The sequence below is a fragment of the Pithys albifrons genome, chromosome 4, assembly GCF_047495875.1.
Source record: "Pithys albifrons albifrons isolate INPA30051 chromosome 4, PitAlb_v1, whole genome shotgun sequence".
NCBI lineage: Eukaryota > Metazoa > Chordata > Aves > Passeriformes > Thamnophilidae > Pithys > Pithys albifrons.
The window spans coordinates 27,267,117-27,287,204 of NC_092461.1; the positions used below are offsets into that span (position 1 = coordinate 27,267,117).

The window sequence follows — 20,088 nt, forward strand, 5'->3', positions numbered from 1 at the left end:
TCACAGATACCTGGCTGCTTCTCTTGGGAGTTTATCATCACTTTTCATGCATCTTTTTTGTTCTGGGCAGACATATCTATGGGAAATGACAAGTGGAGTCGAGGAGATCCCACCTGGTATTGTAAACAAAGAACACATTATCTTTGGAAACATGCAGGAAATTTATGAGTTCCACAATAAGTGAGTGACTTATCTTCCATTTCCATATTACTTCTAAATCCAAATGATGACCTGAGGGATTTCCTAATGAAAATATTGTGTATGAATAATGGATGCTTCTCCATAAAAAAAAATCTAAAGATTTTCCTCTTGCACTGCTAAATTATTTCAGTTGTTGCTTTTTACAGGCAGGTAAATACACCATTAGAAACTGTATTTTTCAGTCTCGGACTATCTTTCAGCTTTTAAAAAATTATTTTGATACATTAAATTTTAGCTGTAGGGTTTTTTTTCAGTTTTTCTGAAGAGATAAAAAACGCTTAATTCAGTAGAATACAAACACAGCACAAACATCAAGACTCTTTCAGTCTTTCAGAACCCTCATTTCTGATTTCCAGGTGCAGCTATTAGTCTGAAAAAGCAGGGCTCTCCTCTTTTTCTGGGCTTTTCTTAGCTTCTGTGGAGATGCCCCAGCATCAGTACATTTACTTGTGTACAGAGGATGAAGGAGTCTTCTGAATGGAATGATTCCTAGGGAAATCTGTGTACAGAAGTCGTACTCTGAATCTTTGGGTTTTGTGAGTTGATTGGTGTTTGTATTGGGTTATGATTCTTTAAAGTGATAAAATATACCTAGCATATTCCAGACCCTAATTTTACAGTTCTTTGTATACTTGTGTTAATTTGAGCATCCATAAAGCAAGTCACCTTTGTTTGGGTTTTGGCTTGTTTTTTTTTTTTTTTTAATTGAGATGAAAACTAAACTTTTCTTAAAACTGAAAAAGGTAGGAAACCTTCTTGATGGAGAAAACAGAAATCACTAAATTTTTTGTCTTCTCTTCCATGTTAACTGCATGTCTGCTGTTCAATTTTTGATGTTCACATCAGAATTTTGTTGAATTATATTTTATGCCAGTACTTCTATTACATATTTTTATCCATTCCAGTTACCTGTATTTCCTTAACTCATGTTTTTGGTATGAATTACACCAAGTTTTCTGATTGCCTTTGTTCACAGACAATAAATCTATATCAGGTACTGTAATGAATATGTTTCATGTACCTTGTACTATTTGTTTCTTTTCTACCCACAGTATATTTCTCAAGGAGCTGGAAAAATATGAACAGTTACCAGAAGATGTTGGACATTGCTTCGTTACTTGGGTAATGAAGTCAGACTTATGTTAGAAGTAACAAGTGAGATAGAAGGCATGAAGGGATGGATTCTTGCTCTCAGATTCCTTTTTAATTTGTACAATATGTAAAAGTACCTCTTCCTTCAAATTTGAGTGAAAACGTGTATCTTTAGCAGATAAAAAATTAGAGCACTCCTGTCAGATGCCAGTGCTTATCTGCTCTTGATGTGTATGCAAGGTGCCTGAACTTGTGTGTGGGTTTGGTTTGTCTTAGCTGTTAATAACCTACTTTTGCATACATTTCTGTTGTTTTCAGTCTTACATGCCTGATGTATATTCTTATACTGCCAGTTCAAATGGGAAAATAATTCTGTATTGCTCAATGTCTTCATATCAGAGATAAACTCTCTGATAACTGTGTCAAAACTTAGAGACAGGAATGATGCTCTCTGATAACCTGTGTAAATTTGCATTTTGTTCTGCAGGCAGACAAATTCCAGATGTATGTTACCTACTGTAAAAATAAGCCAGATTCTACTCAGCTGATATTAGAACATGCGGGAGCGTACTTTGATGTAAGTACATCGTGTCCATCTTAAAAGTGGGCCTTGGCAGTTTGACTCATATATTTGCAGTTATGCTGAGTGCTTAATTCCTTAGGAAAATGCAAGTTTTCTGATACTAATGCTGCAATTTAGTAAGCTGTCAGCTTAAGAAAATCAATCCCATATCTCACTTGGTTAACTTACATTGCTCAGCTGGTGTTACAAATCTGACAAATCAGATGTGAGAAGTTGCTGTCACATATCAGAGCATTTAGAACTGCAAGCAGGTTCTGGCAACAACCACCAAAACATGAATCTTCAGCTCACACAAGCACATTCTGCAAATATTAGTATTTTGATGTTGTTAGTTTGCATTGTGTGAAATAAAGACAGAAATCTTTGTTAAATCTTTTGGAGCACTTTAAATTGTAATTGCATGTAGTGATAATTCAGGTGACTGCTGTGGTTCATAACAGCTAAACCAACCACCTTGCTTATTCAGTTCCAAGATTGCTTAGTCTACACATGTAATATTCTGCATAAAAAGGACAGAAATGTAAATCTGCTAGAGGTTTTAGGGGGAAATTTGGGGAGGGGAGTAAGCTTTGGTTGAACATGTATTCATAGATGATTTGATTAGAGTGCTCTGGTTTTGTTTTTTCCCCCACTGTGCTTAGCCACTAGCTGTGTAGTGACATCACAAAAGTTTTTGGAATTGTTTTTAGAAGTAGAGGAAAGGACATAAAAACCCAACCAAACAAGAAGAAAAATCCCTGAAGTTCTTGGGGTTAATTTCAAAAGTCTTATCACTGAGGTGATGGGGGTTCTAAACGTTAGAAAGTAAAGCCTTTCTGTTAAATTTGAAGAAGAGCAGGTCAGTTAAAGAAAATCAGGCAGAGATGACCCCAAAAAAATCAAAGAAAAAATTAGTAAATACTGTTTTTGAAAATAACAGAGGGCTCTGATAAAACTATTAGAAAAGAGTTCTTGCCACCCCCTCCTTTGGTCCCTCTGTTTCACCAGTATATCCAGAACTCTCCAATCCCCTGATCCACCTAAAGTGTATCCGATCGTGTATCCCATCCTGGGAATTTCTGACACTGATCATGGTTAGAAAGCACGTAGCTGCAAGGCTTATCTTGCTGTTGGATATTGCATGGTTAAAATACATCCAATACTATGATAAATGGGAGACTCTATCAGTGACTTTCAGCTCTGATCAGTACTTGAAATCTGTTATCATCCCATCTAACTCATTTAAATCTTTTTGCTTCCTTTCACTTCATGGAGGTCATTCTTTTTTGGGGTTGTAAGTGGCTGTTTTATTTTACATAGCTTGGTAACCTGTTTTATTTAGTCAGAAGCTGCTTGTTTGTGCTCCCCCTTGTGGGGGACAAGGCTCTCTGTGGCTGTTGGCAGTAAAACTACCAGGGAATGCTGTGAAACCTCCACCTCAGCCCTCCTCTGATAGTCCTGGCTCTTCCCTGAAACACTGAAATTTGAGGTTTTTACTCTCACAAGTAACAAAAGAAGCACAGATTTTAATATTTTTAAAAAGGCGTTGCCACACTTTCTATATCCCTAATTGTTGCCCTTTGTATTTAGATTTGTTGAAATGTTTCACAGGTGCTCTTGGAGGTGATAATATTCTGTTTGTATGAAGTGAGCAGGCAGATGCATAGTATTCACTGGGTCTGGAGTATCTGGTATCCCGTGGGGTTTTTTTGTTTTCTTCTTGCTAAAATAGAATTTGAACTTAAAGTATATTATTGAATAGCCTCAAAGGAGTCTATATCTGAGTGTTGGTGCTCACAGTCCTCAGATGTTTGCTTTTTTTATGTAGGAGATACAACAACGACATGGATTGGCCAACTCTATCTCCTCTTACCTTATCAAACCTGTCCAAAGGATAACAAAATACCAGCTTCTTTTAAAGGTCAGTGTTAATTCAAAATTCTTCATCTGATTCTGCTGTTCATAAGAAGGCAAAGCTCTTACTGAAGCAGGAGGGCTGTTCTACTCTGCACTCTGAGACTACTGTGTCCTGGTCAGCCTCAAATACTGCTGCAGTATTTCTTATCAGACCACTGAAAATGAAAGAAGGCACTGCAAGCTACTTTTTGTCCAGATTTATGTAAATCAAAAAGATACCTCTCTACCAATGTTTACTTAGAAAATATAATTTGCATTTCCAAGGTAAGAAGTAATTTATGGCCATAGAGATGCGTTTTTATGGTGTTTTCTACAAAAGATTTTAGCAATCCATTAGCTACACTGATGATAGTAAGTACTGTAAAATAGATGGAATTTATTATATTTATATATAAAACTGTAATATAAAATATTTATAAGATATATAAATGTGTGTGTGTGTGTATGTGTATATATATATACACATACACACACAAACACAGAGTACCTGTAGAACTGTTGCACAAAGAGTTGTTATTTGTAATGTTGCCTGAAAGTGTCAAGTAAACAGTAGCTGTTAAAATAAACAAAACTTTTGGAAACCTGTAGTTAGAGCTTTCACTCTGTGGACAGATGTCTTCTCAACTGAGCAGCAGTATTGTTGAACTGTGCTTGGTCTCTGTTAGGTGGCATTCCTTGTTTTGTTATAGCTGACTACAAAAGTGCTGTAACTGATCTGTGTCTCCCCTTTTTGCTTGAGAACAGCCCTGCATGATTGCTTTGGAAATTTCTGAAAAACATTAGAGGCTATTTCAGGTCAGGTTGAGTGGAAACAAGTCTGTCATTTTTGACTGAAGTATATTTTCTGTTCTCCTCTTGCAGAAAATTGCAACTTAATCAAGTGATAACTTAGAGAAATACTCTAGGCAGTTTCAGAAATATTGAGGTATTAATTCCAACAATTACTTTTTTAAAATATAAATATGCCGTAGCCTAGTACATTATTGAAGTGATGGCATAGATCAGTTTCACCAGTGTTTGCAGAGCCAGATATCTTTGCTGCATAGTTGGTTGGATTTGGGTTGTTTTGGTTTTGTTTTGGTTTTGTTGGGGTTTTTTTTGCTATAAGAAGAGAGCAATAAAACATAGAAGGATTGAGAGCCTAAAACTTGAATGATAGATTAAACATTCTACATTTCTTCAAGTTCTGCTTATTTTTCCAAATTTTCCCAAGCTGCTCATCTTCTGTGCCTATAAGGAGTATTTAGTTACTCTCACTGTTCTGTGGACATGTGATGCAAAATTTAAGTGTGATTATGTAGTGTTTTGCTGTGATGGTGGTATTGTAATTAATAAAAATAATGCAATGATGATAACAGTGGGGATCACAAGGCTTTCCCTTTAAAAAGGAAAAAGGAATTTAACCTGAGGAGATGAATTAAGTGAGCCTTTTGAATAATAGGAGGAACATAATATGCCCTTCTGGTTACATAAGCTGCATTTTATCTTGATACTGTTCAAATGCTTAAAGGCTGTGAGGAAATTTGAATATCAGCTCCGGCACTGTTATGTTAAATCTGTGGGATTTTGAATGGGCCGAGAACTGTATGCCCTAAATTCTACAACACTTCATCATGTTCCATTCTCTAACTTCTGTCTATTAGTTAATGCTTGTTTGTATTAAAAAGTTTTGTCTGTAGATTGCTTTTAACTGTGTGAATACAGAATAGAGTCATTCATGGAATACTTGGAATAAAACAATGTAAATCCTGTTATCAGCAGTAGTACAGAGCCAGGTCTTTGATGCAGTGGAGCAGTGACTGACAAGGGAGGTGGAAGGGGGCCCTTTGTGCTGTCCTGCTTTCCACCATCTTCCTGACTTGGCAGCTGTGTTGTTCTGGGCCTTGATGTAGCACAGCATCTGATAACTGTGTCTGCTTATCAGAAAAAAATGTATCCATTATGTAACTTTTAAAGATTTCTTGTTAAGCGGATAATCCTGTTTAAATTAGAAGCAATTAATTGACAGCTTAGGCTGCTCTTTCAAGAAATGATCATAATAAAACCAAAGTGTACTGTCATGTCATTGGCAGAGTAAGAAGTTCAAAAAGATTTTGCATGTCAACAATTATTCTTGGCCTGTTAGAAGTACTGTTGGGCTGTCTGTCATATTAGTGCAGAAATGCATGATAGAGTCCTGTTGTCTGCTTTTCTCTTGCAGGAGCTGCTCACATGCTGTGAAGAAGGTAAAGGTGAGATTAAGGATGGCCTGGAGGTGATGCTTAGTGTGCCAAAGCGAGCCAATGATGCCATGCACCTCAGCATGCTGGAAGGTAGGAGACAAACTGCCTCTTCATTTTCATTGTATGCTGCAGATTAACTTTGTTTAAGAACGTGAACATATTCTTATCTCTGGTTTTTTATTTTTCATGCCTCTTTTTTAGAGGCATATAAAATGCAAACATTTAGGAAAATGAATTGTTAAGGCAGTTGTGTTAATTTTTAAGTGTTCTGTCATCCTGTTCTGTAGCTGTGCCACTGCAGATTTGAAAAATAGTTGGCTGACGAAGTACTCCACTACTGACCCAAAATGCAATAGATGACTGATGAGATATGCTAGCTTTGGCTACATTTTCCAACCAGTATTCTTGGTTTCTTTGTAAGAGGCACATAAGTGTATTAGAGGTGATTTATGTATCAAATTATTGTCTCCAAGAACTTTGTCTTTTTCACATCTGTTTGCTGCCTGTTCCATAACAGACTTCTGGTTGAAATGAAATGTGTCTTCTGGCAGTAAAATGTCAGCATAAGCCAATTTAGCCTGAGCCTTAGCCAGCATAATCATGTTCATGGCAGACAGTGGAGTTTGGAAGGAATTGCTTCTATGTGCTTAGAACAACTTTCTGCCAAAAGCTGTTTTCTAATAGGGGTATTATCATGTATGATGGTGCCATCATACATTTAGTAATAAAAGCGTTTTTCTTTGGAATTTAAATTTTTAGAGATAAAAGCAAGGCCACCTTACCCTGCAGCTGATGAGTAAAGACTTATAGGTGCTTCTAGTTAATATTCCTTTTCTTCCTCTCTGCCCTCTAGTAGTAAAATGCAGCTTGTCATGCAATTTCTAGCTTTCTGTAAGTTACTATAAAACTCATCTTGGTTTGACATGTGATCCTGATCATGTGAATCTCAAAATCACCTCTGTTTCTTGATTTTAAACAATAGGGATGTTGGTCAGTTTGCAGGATCAGTTCCAGATGCTTTGTTCAGGAAATGGTGTTAGTATAAATGCTGATCAGCTTTGGTAATAATCTTTTAACACTGGGAATGTGACTCTGGAGAATATCCTAATCTTTTACATAAGTTGGTTTTACAACAAATCATGCATGTATTGTTGAGTCATCCCACATTAGACAAATATAGTGAGTGAGCACATTTCCTCTTTATGTCTCTGGAGGGTTTTGAATGAACGTCCTGATGGAACTTGCCTCTAATTCTCTCCATACCATTGCCCTGTTTAGAACAGTGAGAACTGGCAAGCTGTATTTATTTGAAATACAGTTTAGTACCATTCAGAAGAGTATGGTAGACCAGTTTCAGTTATCCTTCAACTCTAAAGCTGTGTATTAAATTGGGAGAACATGGTGCCACTACAATGGAAGAAAAATTGTTTGTATTCTCAATCTTAATTTTTATTATGTCTCAAGATAAGTGATCCAGTTGCTAATTTCTTATTGTGGATCAGTTCTGGAGTGAGCAACGGCAGGATGATCAGTTGCCAACAGCTCCAAGCTACCACGTGTTTTCATCACAAACTGGAACACATTTGCATGCTCATGGCATACATGGTAGAGAAGGTGTACCTACAGAAAAGATGGCATTTGGGAGCTTGCCACTGTCAGAAGAACCCGATGGGCTCTGTGTCCTTGCAAGTTGCTCATTTTACAATGTCAGAAAACTTGTAAGAGAAATCATTTTAGTCATGCAAGAGGTTACCAGAAGCTGACATTGACAGATCTGTCATTTGTTGATAAAATACTGCCAGAAGAGTTGATTAACTTAACAGTTGGATCTCTAAATTTAGAACTAGACTTGAGCTACAGTTGCATTTAGTATATTGTAGTGTTGAAATCAAGTCTCATTTTCAGTGTTGCTTCCTTGGAATTCCATCTTTTAGATGTTGTATTGTATTTGGGAAAGAAATCGTATTTCTTAATAAGCAGAAGCTGTGCTTTTTAATTTCCTTGTATTATCTATCACCTTTTCATGGTCAACCTTTCCTCTCGCTCTGTTTTTAGGTTTTGATGAAAATATTGAATCTCAGGGAGAGCTCATCCTTCAAGAATCCTTCCAAGTGTGGGACCCAAAAACTCTGATTCGCAAGGGAAGAGAGAGGCACCTTTTCCTTTTTGAGATGTCCTTGGTTTTCAGTAAAGAAGTAAAGGACTCAAGTGGAAGGAGCAAATACATTTACAAGAGCAAACTGTTTGTAAGTATGGGAGGACAAGTGATCATATTTACAAAACTGTCTAGACTAGGCTCCAGCTAAGATCAGCTGATTTAAATGTGCCTGAATATTTTTATTACAGTGCACTGGAAGAACAGCCCTGGAATATGTAAACTGAATCTTTCAACTTTGCTGCTTTGTCTTGCTTTTGAGGAGAAGGAGTAGGGTCAAAGCAACCACTGAAGGATATATGTCAATCTTGGTGTGTCAGATCAAAGGAAAATCAATATGGGGCTGGACTGATTTTGTCTTAATTGTGTGTGTAAATTTCTGGTTCTTTAAGGCTTATTTGTATAAAGCAGAAGGATAGAAGACGTTGACAAGCTGCCTTCATCTTTCTTGTTCATTATTGCTGTTGTAGTAATATTCATGTTAAGGATTCATTTTAGTGGATATTCTGCACATACAGATTGGGAAAGGCAAAAACTTTGTTTTGAGGAAATTCGTTCCAGAATGGCTGCTGACACCAGTAGTCTTGCAAGTTTTGTAAACAAAATCATAGCACTTACGGTCTACTGAGAGGATGTAAAGGTGGAAATGTTTTTCCTCTCAACCAAAAAAAAAACCCCAAACCTCTACTCCTGTTTTCCTTATCTGTAGCATGTATGGTTTACAAAATGTGTCCCTGGAATTCATATCCTTCCTGCCTTGTTGGATGTGACCTGGGTGAGAGCAGTGTTCACACTCCATAAATGTAGCTAGCCAAGTGGCAAGACAACCTCCCATGGTGGCTTGCTCTGCATCTGTTGGAGGCAAGATTAGCTTTTTATACCAAATACTTCAAGTACTTGAAATTACTTTCCTTGGAATCACACTCTAGAAAACATTTTTCTTCTCTTGATCCTTTTGGAATATGTGACTAGGTCTACATGGTACAAATGCTGAGTCTTTTCTCCATGCTTCTGGTTGTTTTCCTTCGTTCATTCCCACTTCAGTATCCAAACTGGTAAAGCAGGCTGGTCAGAAAAACCTTCTTTTTTTCCATATCTTACTTTGCATATTCTGTCACTTCATTTCCAATACTTGCTTTCCTTCCTCATACAAGATAGCTAGAGGGTAACAGCTGCAGCTGTTTTGTTGATCACACCTTTCTTTGTTGCTCTCAAGAACCTGAAATACCAAAAAATGTTGGTGTACTGTAGGGTAACAACAGCTGCCAAGGAATTACATGGGAGAGGAGAGCTGAAAAATCAGTCCTTGTAAGCCTGTCATGTCAGTTCCTCTGGAAGAAATTTAGTAGTAGTCTTAGGTCCTGGAGAAACTGGTGAAAATCTTGAAGACTCTCATTGTGCCTCATTTTTAAAATACAATACATTCTGTGAGCTTATCCTTGGACCACATGCAGAGTTTTAGCATTTACAGTGTCCTTTTCAGAGAGCTGTATTGTTCAACACATACTGGGCACAGGCCAACCTCCTTACCTTGGGCTTTGAACCTGACTCCTTCCCACTTGTTTTACTTGATGCCAGACCAGCACCGAGAGGGACAGTGAACAACCTGTGTCAACTTTGCCCCTCCTGTCTGTACAGGCCTCTACTGCATTGTCCCTGGGTGGTCCCTTGTAAAATTAATATTTATGGGTGTACCAACCTTCTACATCTGCTAGGCTTTAAAAAATAAACTGTGTTAAAAATTGTACTGTCTTGCTCATTCAGACTTTGTATTGAGCAGCACAGTAGGGTGTTTTTTTCTTGGAATTGCATAATGTAATATTGGATTAAGTATTTTAAAAGCTTTTTAACACACATAAGAGTTGTTCGTGAGTCAAGTTTAAAACGCATCACAAGCCTTTAAGTATTTCTGTAAAGAAGAGTCCATTTTACCAAAGAGAGATCACAAAGCTGAAAGGGTGGATGTGTTGGTTTGGAAGAAATAAAAAAAAAAACTAAGAAGAAAAGAAAAAAAAAAAAACAGAAAAACCCACCAAAACAAAAAAAAAAACCACCAAGCTGATGTCAAAGTGATACAAGAAAAAAAGTTACCTTTACTCAGGTGCTGCATATCCAGTGTCTCTTGTAAGGAACTGTATGTGCTAATGATGATGTGCATGAGGGGGAATTATACAGCTTCTAACCATTTAAGAATGCTTAGCAGCTGCTTGGGAGTGAGGGTTCTTGTAATTTGAGCTATATTTCTCATTTTTTCTGGAGCAAAGCCTGTATGTGTTGTTTAACTGGAAACAAATTCACATGAGTGAGGTCTTGTTCCAGTGAAAACATTTTGGATGATAATTAGCTCTTAAGGTCTGACATTAGAACATTCCCAAAGACTGATTGTTAATGTAGTTGTCTCACAAAATTCTCCAGGGAAACTGCATTTCTGAGTTATTTCATCTGTTTCAGAGGGAAGGAAACACACTAGGAAAGGCTTATTTGACAGAAAAAAAATCAGCGATTGAGAAGATATTCAGAATTTTTAAGTGTATCTTATCTGAGAGAAAACACGAAAATTAATAGCAAGTGTTCCCCAATGGAAATCAACAGGGAGAGAAGCCAAAACTTCTTTTTTGCCAAGCATCTTTTTTAGAGTTATAAGGCTTTTACTGTCAAGTCCAAAAATGAAAATAACCAATTTGGTATTCAGATTATAAATGCTATTGTTTATTGGTACTTTATAGAAAAAACTGTTAAGCTTGCAGTTCTGCCTTTTTTGAAGAGACCTCACCATCCCTACCATAATAAAGTATTCTCTCCATCACATGAGTTAGCTTTAAGCTTCTGAAAATCTCTTTCAATAGCAGAAGGAAAGAAACAAATTTGTTAGGCTAACAAATTTTTCTTAATTCCAGACTTCTGAACTGGGTGTCACAGAACATGTAGAAGGAGACCCCTGCAAGTTTGCTCTATGGGTTGGAAGGACACCAACTTCAGATAACAAAATTGTTCTCAAGGTAATTTTAGCAGATGTGCTTGTACAGTATATACCAAGTCTTGTTGTTGATACTTGGGAAGGCAACAAGTGATGTTTTTTGTGTGCAGAGGTGGTGGTGTGTATATATTTACCTTACGTACGCTGATGGCAGAGGAGAGTCTATGTTGTCAGCTGAAGGATCAAACAATCTTGATTTCACAAATCATAGGAGGGAGAGGTTTGATGCCATGGACTTCTTTAGCTTGAAGGTTTCAGCAACTGGCTCCCAGGGTACCTCATGCCACATAGAAATGATGGCATCAGTGTTACATTTCATGCTCAGGTCACTGCTGCTTGTTGGTGATGCTGTTTTTCATGACCCATAATTTTATGCGGAAAATCAACACTGCAGAAGATTTTTTAGGTCGTTCTGTGGACTACAAGTTTTTCTGAAGCCACTTGCCTTTGGATGAAAGTGCATGCAATGCCTATAAATTCTGTGTCTGGACAAATTGCAGGTGTCAGTAGTGCTCTTTGCCTAACTAGGAGAATGGCTAAATCATATTTTCCTTGCTTATGGTATGTAGCTTGGGACTACTTTTCAACTGGAGAACTGTTTGAAATACCATAACCAGCTAATGGGTAATTTGACATATTTTTAGGAATGTGTCTGCTTTGAAACCTTTCTTTTGTATCTGTTAGCTGTGTTGAACTGAAACAAAGTTCATCTTGCCTTGTACAGGTTAATACACCTATTATTAAAATTGAGATTTCATGTATATTTTTAGTGAATATTCAGTAATGCCACCTCAAACTTACATGCTACTACTCAAATTGATACGTTTTTCTTGTGAGTTATGGGCTAAGAAAAGCTCACATTAGTTTTCTGGCAGCAGTCAATGAATGCAAGGAAATAAAACATTAATAAATACTAGACTTTTTTCGGTCTTAATACTCCATAATTTTACAAACAGTGCTTTGGAGCTTGAAATTATCTTCCCAGAGTAGAGCAGAATAAGTGTTTTTATTTAAGGCTTCTCTACATAAGATCACTTTAGGGTGTTCCTGTTGGGTGCTTTACTTGGAGCATAGGATATTTAGATAATTTGTGCAATATATGAAACTCTTCAACAAGTTTGTTGACTTTTTTTGTTTGTTTTTGAAGGTTGGAAACAAGCACTTCCTTAGCTCATTAACATTAGAAGAAACTTCCATGAAAAACTAAATAAAAGATTTGAAAAAATCATGTTTAGCTTATTTTCCTAAATGTTCTTTTTGTAAAAGAAAACAAAATTCTTTTTTTTTTTTTACTTATTCATCTGTTCCTTCAACTTTGTTCATCCCTTTAGAATCCCTGCTTATTAAATATTTATGTTATATGAAATATTTATGATGTATTTGAAACCAGTTATTTCAGGAGACAGTAATTAAGAGAAGTAGGAGTCCATATATGATGATGTCCTTAGATCTGAAATAAATTTTATATTTAATAGCATTTCAGGTGCAGTGTTAAATTGGATTAAACAATGAAATTACAAGTTGATCAGGTGTATATGAAGTAATTTCTGGAGCATTTCAAAAACTAGATCTGTTGCAGGCAGTTATTAAAATACAATTCCTAAATTGGCTTTCTGCCTTGAGATATGTATCAAAAACTGGGAGGAGCAATACATGAAATACGTTGTGGAAGTATATGTGCTGCAGTAAAAATTAATTTTTCTTTCAGTAAGAGTAAATTGTTATATCAAGTTAGAATTTACCTAATTTACATACTGTGAGTTTAAAGTACCGGTGTTCAAGATGTTATTACTGGAATTCTTGAAGTATATTAATCCACCCTGTCTCACATGAGATGCACACAGTCTTTTAGTCTTTAAGTTATAAAAGTGGACTCCAAATTCAAGTTAAAATGTTTCTTAAATAAACAATAGTAGTAGTGTTGAGAAGTGAAAAATAGTGTTGGTGATTCAGAATTAAGACAGCTAGCTAGAATTTCCTTTTCTCTGTTTAGGTTTTCAGAAGTCCTTCACAAAGTTATTCTGTATGCCTTCCTCTTTCTATTGACTATATGTGTGGATCTTCTCTGCTATAATAGTCCATTGTGGGGTTTTGTTTCTTTTGCATATCAAAGGCATCCAGTATAGAGAATAAACAGGACTGGATCAAACACATCCGGGAAGTGATACAAGAAAGGACCATTCATCTGAAAGGAGCGCTGAAAGAGCCGATCCACATCCCCAAAACCGCACCAACAACAAAACAGAAAGGAAGAAGGTAAGTAGTATTTCAAATAATCAGAGATCTCTTGTGCACAACAGCACTCTTTCCTCTGTAGTGTTGAATTTCTAATGGCTTTCAGTGAATTGGACAAAAGTGAGAGTAATTTCCTCTGGCTTTATCTTATCATTAATTTACAGTTTCCTGCAATGCTGAATATATTGAGATTTCTGCTCGGAACAGTCTCTGACTAGTGTACATTCAGCCATTGCAGAAGGGATTTGGAACTGCAGTACAGGATAGGTGTACATTGTAGTTTCAGGTTCTTGGTTTTCCTTTGATGAAGCTTGAAATATGCTCTGAGTGTCCCACTTGCTAGCTTTGGCTAAGTGCCTGTGCAGCTTTCTTCCCCTAGTTCTGACTGATTGCCTTAATTCTACATGGTGTAGACCTTGAGCAAATCAATCTGTTCTCATACAGTACTGAACAAAGTATTAACCACTGAATATTTGTTTCTTGCATCAGTTGGTTTATTTGGTGTCCATTGCCACTTTGTCTAGGAGTGTCTCAGTCCTTCTGAGTTGCAAGTAGGGAACTAACACATTACAAACACAGTGCTACTATTGTAGTGCAAACTGATTTATTTGCAGAGATGGCGAGGACCTGGACAGTCAGGGAGATGGGAGCAGCCAGCCTGATACCATTTCAATTGCCTCACGGACCTCACAGAACACGCTAGACAGCGATAAGGTAAGTTCCCCAGACACTGCTCTGTTCTGACAGCAAATGATTCATCCCTTAGCATGAGTTAACACCAAGATTAGTCTTTAGCACCCTCAGAGAGGAGGGGCATATTGTATCTCTTAAAAATAGCTGTCTACAATAACCTTCCTACCATGGGGTAGCAGCAGTGATTGTTTAAATCTAACAGGTCATAAAGAAATTATGTTTGTTCAAAACCGCAACAATTTTGGTCTCCTCTGTTCTGCAGTTTGTTCAGAGTTGACCCAGTTTAAAAAAGAAAGTTTTATTTTCCTTAAATTTTGGTACTGATACACAGAATTTTTCTTAATGTTAGTCTCAGCCTCTGAAAGTATGCCATCTGCTTTTTGTGTTATCTTGGGGCTGGTGAATGCCACACAGTTACTGTTGTGAAGGAAAAGTATTTTCTAGTGTTTATGGCTTAGAGAGTAAGTGTTCACTTTCTGTATGAAAGCTGTTGGAAATCTCCCAGGACTAACCTGCAACTGTATCATATGATCCTAGGGGTAGTGTTTCCTTTCCTCCTCCTGTGCCTATAGATTCTGGCTGGGTTATACCATGAGGATACACAGCCAGAGTGTCTCCCGGGTGGAAGAAAGATAGGCATCAAAAGAATAAAAAATCTTATGAAACATGTGTGACTTGGAATTGAAATAAGATTTCTGAAAAGTGAGAAGGTCTAGGACTCTGGAGGGAGGTAGAGATGGATAATAGGAGTTTGTCAAACAGAAGAATGAATTAAAACATTGAGGCTGCCCAGCAAATTATTTGAAAATGTGGTTAGGGATTTCTGGCCTATTGCCTCCTTCAGTAAAATTGTTCTGAGGAGCCATTCAAACTGTGCAAATAAATAACCAGTATTTTACATGGTAACTGAGTGGATGGGTTCTCAGAGTAATATTTTGACCCTTCCCATCATCAACTGAATTCAGTGAGTTTTCTGTATTTTTATATATCACTCAAAATCTGTAGTTTGACTTTTTTTTCCATGTAAAGAAGCAGACAGAAGAAAGGAAGTATAAGGTGCTCAGGTTGCTTGTATTTGTCAAAAAAAGCCTGTGTGTTGACCTTGTGCATTTGCACCGAATTTGGTCTATAGTTGTGATGGTGGCTTCTTCTAAACATACCTGTGAGAAAAACAGTTGGTTAGAGAAAAAAAAAGTATTTTGATGACTCTTGTTTTGCTGTTTTATTCTTTGTATTCTTACTTTCCTACTCAGTGATTTACAAAAGTTGTGCTTTGTATGTTAGCAAACAGTCTAGTTGATTTTTTTATGCATTCTTAAGAGTTTAGATGATCTATCACACTCAGAAGCAAGACATGCTCTCTCTGATTTCCCTGATTGTTGGCTGAGACATCAAGCTGTGTTCAAGCAGCTTGGCTGGATTGTGCTTTAATTCAAATGGAGGTGGTGCAATCCATCCCTGCCATGCAGAGCCATCAGCCTTCAGTTGTTTGTGATGTACTGTTTACTGTGGTGAATTGCATGGATTGTCTCCTGTTGTCCTTCACAGTAATATTTCATGCAATATGTGAGAATTGCTAAGAAAATTGGCCATCCCTCAGGATTGTTTTCCGGTCTGACATGAGGAGGAGTCTCATCAACAACCTATGGAAGAATGGGAAATGGAGAATGCTTTTCAATATTTTCCTGAAAGATTAGATTGTAAATGTAATTACTGACTGTAGTAATCTTTTTAAAATATTTTTGAGTTCTCATGTTAGTGTATAAAATTTTTGTTAGACTTTTCTTTTACAAGAAAGACAAGCTGAAGATTCCTGGAACTTACTTATGCCATGTATTGTACATGTAAAGAAGGAATTACTATTTGTGCACTTTTTAAAAGTGTGTGAATTAGCAGGGTAGCTTTATTTCATGTTTCTGTTATAAGTTGTGGCTTGCTAAATACATTAGGAAGAGGAAAAATTTAATCTGTTTAAAAATACAAAATAAAAATTAGTAGGGAACAGTAACAGCCTTGCTTTTTAGGCTAGAATTGTAACTTCTGATAGTTGGCTCTACTGTTGTGATACTGCTTTTCAGTGCAATAGATCATACGTTTATAAAGCTGATATACATCCCAGCTTCATGTCATCTGAAAACTGTATTGAAAGGAAGAATTGGAATTCAGAGTCATCTTGGCAAATGGGATAAATTAATTGGCAAAATACCATGCAATTTAATAAGAACATGTTTAAGCCATGTGAATAGGTAGAAATAGCTGAATACTAATGAAAACAGTGAGAGTCTTGAACAGCTTTTGAGAGGATAATTGAGAAGCTATAGAGGCTCACAAGCTGTTTATTGTTTTAACAGTGTGATGCAATTGAGGGGGCGAGGGAAGCAGCAATATATTGGCTTGTAGAAATAGGATGCTGAGCTGCAGGACACAGAGTCCTCATTCTGTACACAACACTTGTAAGGCTTCTGTGAGAGAGTCCATCCAGTTTTGAGTCCAAATTTTAGAAAATCAGTGGTCCATTGGAAGAGCTCTAAGCAAAAGAAGGAAATAATTGATTAGACATCTACCAAACATAACTTACAAGGCAAGATAAAGAGGTAGGACTAATAAGTCTAAAGAAAAAAGGCAGGAAAAACTTCCGGTCTTCAAGTGTGTAAAAAGCAACCACACAGAGTTACAGAACAGTGTGTTATCTGTGTTTCAGTGGATGAGAAGAAATCAAAGGACTTGCTTTCTTAAAAATGTTACAATAATATTTTTATGGGTATGAAAATGTCAAACCCCAGAGCCAGAGGAATTGTGAAGCCTTAATCATCTCAATATCTGGAGTTTTTTGAGGGCAGTTTGGATAAATTTTAATGATTCACACAGATGTAGTTGATCATGCTTTAGAGGAAGAAAGTGGATTAGGTAATTTTAGATCCCTTTCCAGCCCATTATTATTATCATGGGATGTATCTTCATGTTGCAAGATATATTAAATATATCCATAGCTCTGACCCATCCTGAAGTATTGGAAGGTATAATGAAGTCTAGAATCAAATACAAAGGTTTTGAGAAAGAGATTTCTGCTCCATCAAAGCACCTCAGTTTTCTGCATGAGTGCTGTTACTGTACCCTAGTCAGTAAATATTTTGCTCTTCACCTTTCATAGTATTCCTTCCATTCATGTTCTATAGCTGTGTAGCCAGCATTTTAGGTGGTTAAGGAAAAAAAGAGGTTCTTGGCCCATTCATTTGGCCTTTCAACACTTTCTAGCCTCAGAGCTTCATCTGATTTTTAACATTGTCTTTTGAACTTGATCCAATATGTAGAAAATTAAATGGGGAGGCTGAAGGAAACAATGTAGGTCTGATAGGTTTTTTCATGCTTGTATTCAGTGACCTGGTAGAAATGTGAAATGATCCAAACTAGTATTTTGGTAGCTGAGAAGATGGGAGGCTTTTAGAGGAAGAACTGTCATAGATTGTGATCCTAAATAGTTGCTCTCATGCTATATGCTGTGGGTGGTCAGTAGAGCAACATTTTACTTCTAAGACATTGTCTTTTGTGCCCAGTTGGTAACAGTTTGTACTAGTGTCAATGTGAAGTTGTATTTCATTTTCATACTTCTTTAAGCTTGTGAGTAGTTCTTTGGAAAACAGGAAAAGGACTGAAGCAGCAGGAGGCAACCATGTATTTTATTCTGCCTGTGAGTCTGCAGAAAAGAAAAGCCTCCTATCAGTAGAAAAAAATGTTAGTGAAAAAGCAGACATGGCTCTGAGTATAAACCTCTTTTCAGAGTCACAAACCAAGTCTGAACAGCTACCTGGTCAAAGCAAAATGCTCTTTATCTGAGACAGAACTTTCTCTCTGTCCCATTTCTCTTCTCCCAGAGTCCACTTGTTTCCATTTCAAAAGGGAATTCAAGATTTTCATGCTTGAAATAATTGAGAAATCTTGTTAGCTTCTCTTTGCTTTCCCTTCTCCTTAATGTAAAATTACCATGGGACATTAAATTTAGTTTGCAGTCCTGAGAGGAGGTTATATGGCCTGATGTAAAGGCTTTTGTGCATCTGGTCATGAGTGATCCTCACAGGTAGTGGTAGCAGATGAACTCTTGATGTGGTGTCCCTGACTTCAGCAAACCTATGCTAAGGATGTACTCAACCAGTGAGTGTGTGTGTGTTTGTGTCATTTAAGGGCTTTTTTCTCTCTACCAGCAACAGTGATTAAAGGCCTCAGAGAGGTGAACATAGATGGTTAAGGTTAATTTCAGCAACAGCAAGACACCATGTCCCATGATAAGCTGTTTAATTAAACCTTGCACCTTTTTTAATCTGCATTTCTGTTTCTGTCTGGCTTTAGTTTCTCATCTTGTGTCTGTCTCTCCAGTTTCCATGTTTCAGACATAGCATCATTTATTTTTATCATGCATGATTAATTCAGTTTACATAAACAGTTTCTTGAGAAGGATGGATAAAGTATATAAAGCCTTTGTTCAGCCTAAATTTGGATTTAGATGGTTTGTAACTCTTTTCCCTTCAGTGCACGTCAGTCTCCCAATTCTGCTGTGCCTCTTGCTCTTCCCTCCAGCGAGCCTAGAGAGCCTTGCCAAAGCTGTCCAACAACAGCTGTTGTGCAGTGCGCTTAATCACAGGCACTCCTTGCTGTCCAACTGCATTTAATCAGTGTGAAAGATGAAACTGCTTTCAGAAACTGTGTTATGGAGAGAAATGAGCAATGAAACAAGCAGGAAAGCAGTTTGCTAACCGCTATAGCAGCAGGGAGAAAGAAGGGAAAACTGGTGAGTGCTGTGTTGGTCAGCTTTCCAAAAGGATGTACATGTGTGCTGGGTAGAGAGATCATTGTTTTCAGTGTGTTAGGCAGTAGTGGAGAAGTCCTGCACTAAGTTGCATCTAACAGCATTAGTGCATGTTTGAGCACGGTGTGGATCTAACTACTCTGCATGCAAGAATTGTCTTGCACACTGTAGTGAAGTGTGATTGAATATTGAATTTCAGCGGAATACCAAACAGCTATGATATATGATTCCCACACAGTCTAAAAAACTAGGAGGTTATTGTACTTTTATTGTTTCTGACATGGCCACTGACAGCCTTTGTTCACTTTTTTTCCTCTAGCTTAATATTTCATAAAATGCTTAGAGAAGATAAAATCTGAGATCTTACTTTTTGTTGTTTTATTAGGGGAAGGCGAAGAAAGAACATCTATATTATCAAAACACATGACCATTCCACCAGTCAAAAAATATATTTTAATCTTTATTTTTTAAGAAGTGAAGTGTCAAAAAAGTAAACAGAGCACCAAGGATGTAGTCTTATAGGTATTTAGGAGAAAACACAAGGACTAGATGCAGTTTCTGGAAAGTGTCAACTTGTTATTGTCTTGGTGCTTGCTCTGGTTGGGGTATGGACCTCCTGAGAAAAATTTGGTCTGCACTGGACACCCTGTGAAGTCATACTTCATCAGCTTTTTTGTTAGTCCCCATCAGGCATACAGATGGTTTCAATTGTTTCTGATTTTGTCTGAGGAAGGCTGTAACATAAATCAATACCAGAAAACAGGGGAAAGCTCTTTATTTTCCCCCTTTGGCATAGTTTTGCATGAACTAAAGACTAAGATAGTAGAGTGTAAGGGAACAGGAAACATTTTAATGAGGGAGAAGGTAGCATGTTTTGAAGATGTAACCCCTCCCCTATAATTTTGGGTCCCCATAAATTTGGGTCTGTCTGGAGAGGCAGAGTAGAAGCAATATGATTAATTTTTAGCCTGGATCTAAATGTGTACAGCCTGATTTATCTTCCTTAAACTCTAGATGTATGAGGGTTTGCTGCCCTTCCTGGCCCCAGCATTCCCCCAAGAAAACTTTGCCTTCTTTGTAAGCACACACAAGCAAGGATAGCCATGAGATTAGCAGGCAGATACTATGGGAAAGCTCTGGAGTTACTGCAGGCCATCTGCTAAGAATTATGTCCCATCATTTGTCGCAGACTTGAGGTAGAGAAGGTTGGAATTATCCTTTGATTTTTGCTGG

The 20,088-nt window shown here is 37.2% G+C and overlaps 1 protein-coding gene across 2 annotated transcripts in view; it reads left to right on the forward strand.

Moving 5' to 3' along the window:
• Window positions 1-20,088, forward strand: part of TRIO (trio Rho guanine nucleotide exchange factor) — a 252,873-nt gene that overhangs the window by 161,546 nt on the left and 71,239 nt on the right. For both annotated transcript variants that reach the window (XM_071553704.1, XM_071553705.1), the window contains exons 25-33: window positions 71-180; window positions 1,254-1,323; window positions 1,781-1,870; window positions 3,684-3,776; window positions 5,973-6,084; window positions 8,050-8,240; window positions 11,047-11,148; window positions 13,240-13,382; window positions 13,976-14,075. In XM_071553704.1, the coding sequence (XP_071409805.1) occupies window positions 71-180; window positions 1,254-1,323; window positions 1,781-1,870; window positions 3,684-3,776; window positions 5,973-6,084; window positions 8,050-8,240; window positions 11,047-11,148; window positions 13,240-13,382; window positions 13,976-14,075 (1,011 nt within the window). The remainder of the gene's footprint in view (window positions 1-70; window positions 181-1,253; window positions 1,324-1,780; window positions 1,871-3,683; window positions 3,777-5,972; window positions 6,085-8,049; window positions 8,241-11,046; window positions 11,149-13,239; window positions 13,383-13,975; window positions 14,076-20,088) is intronic.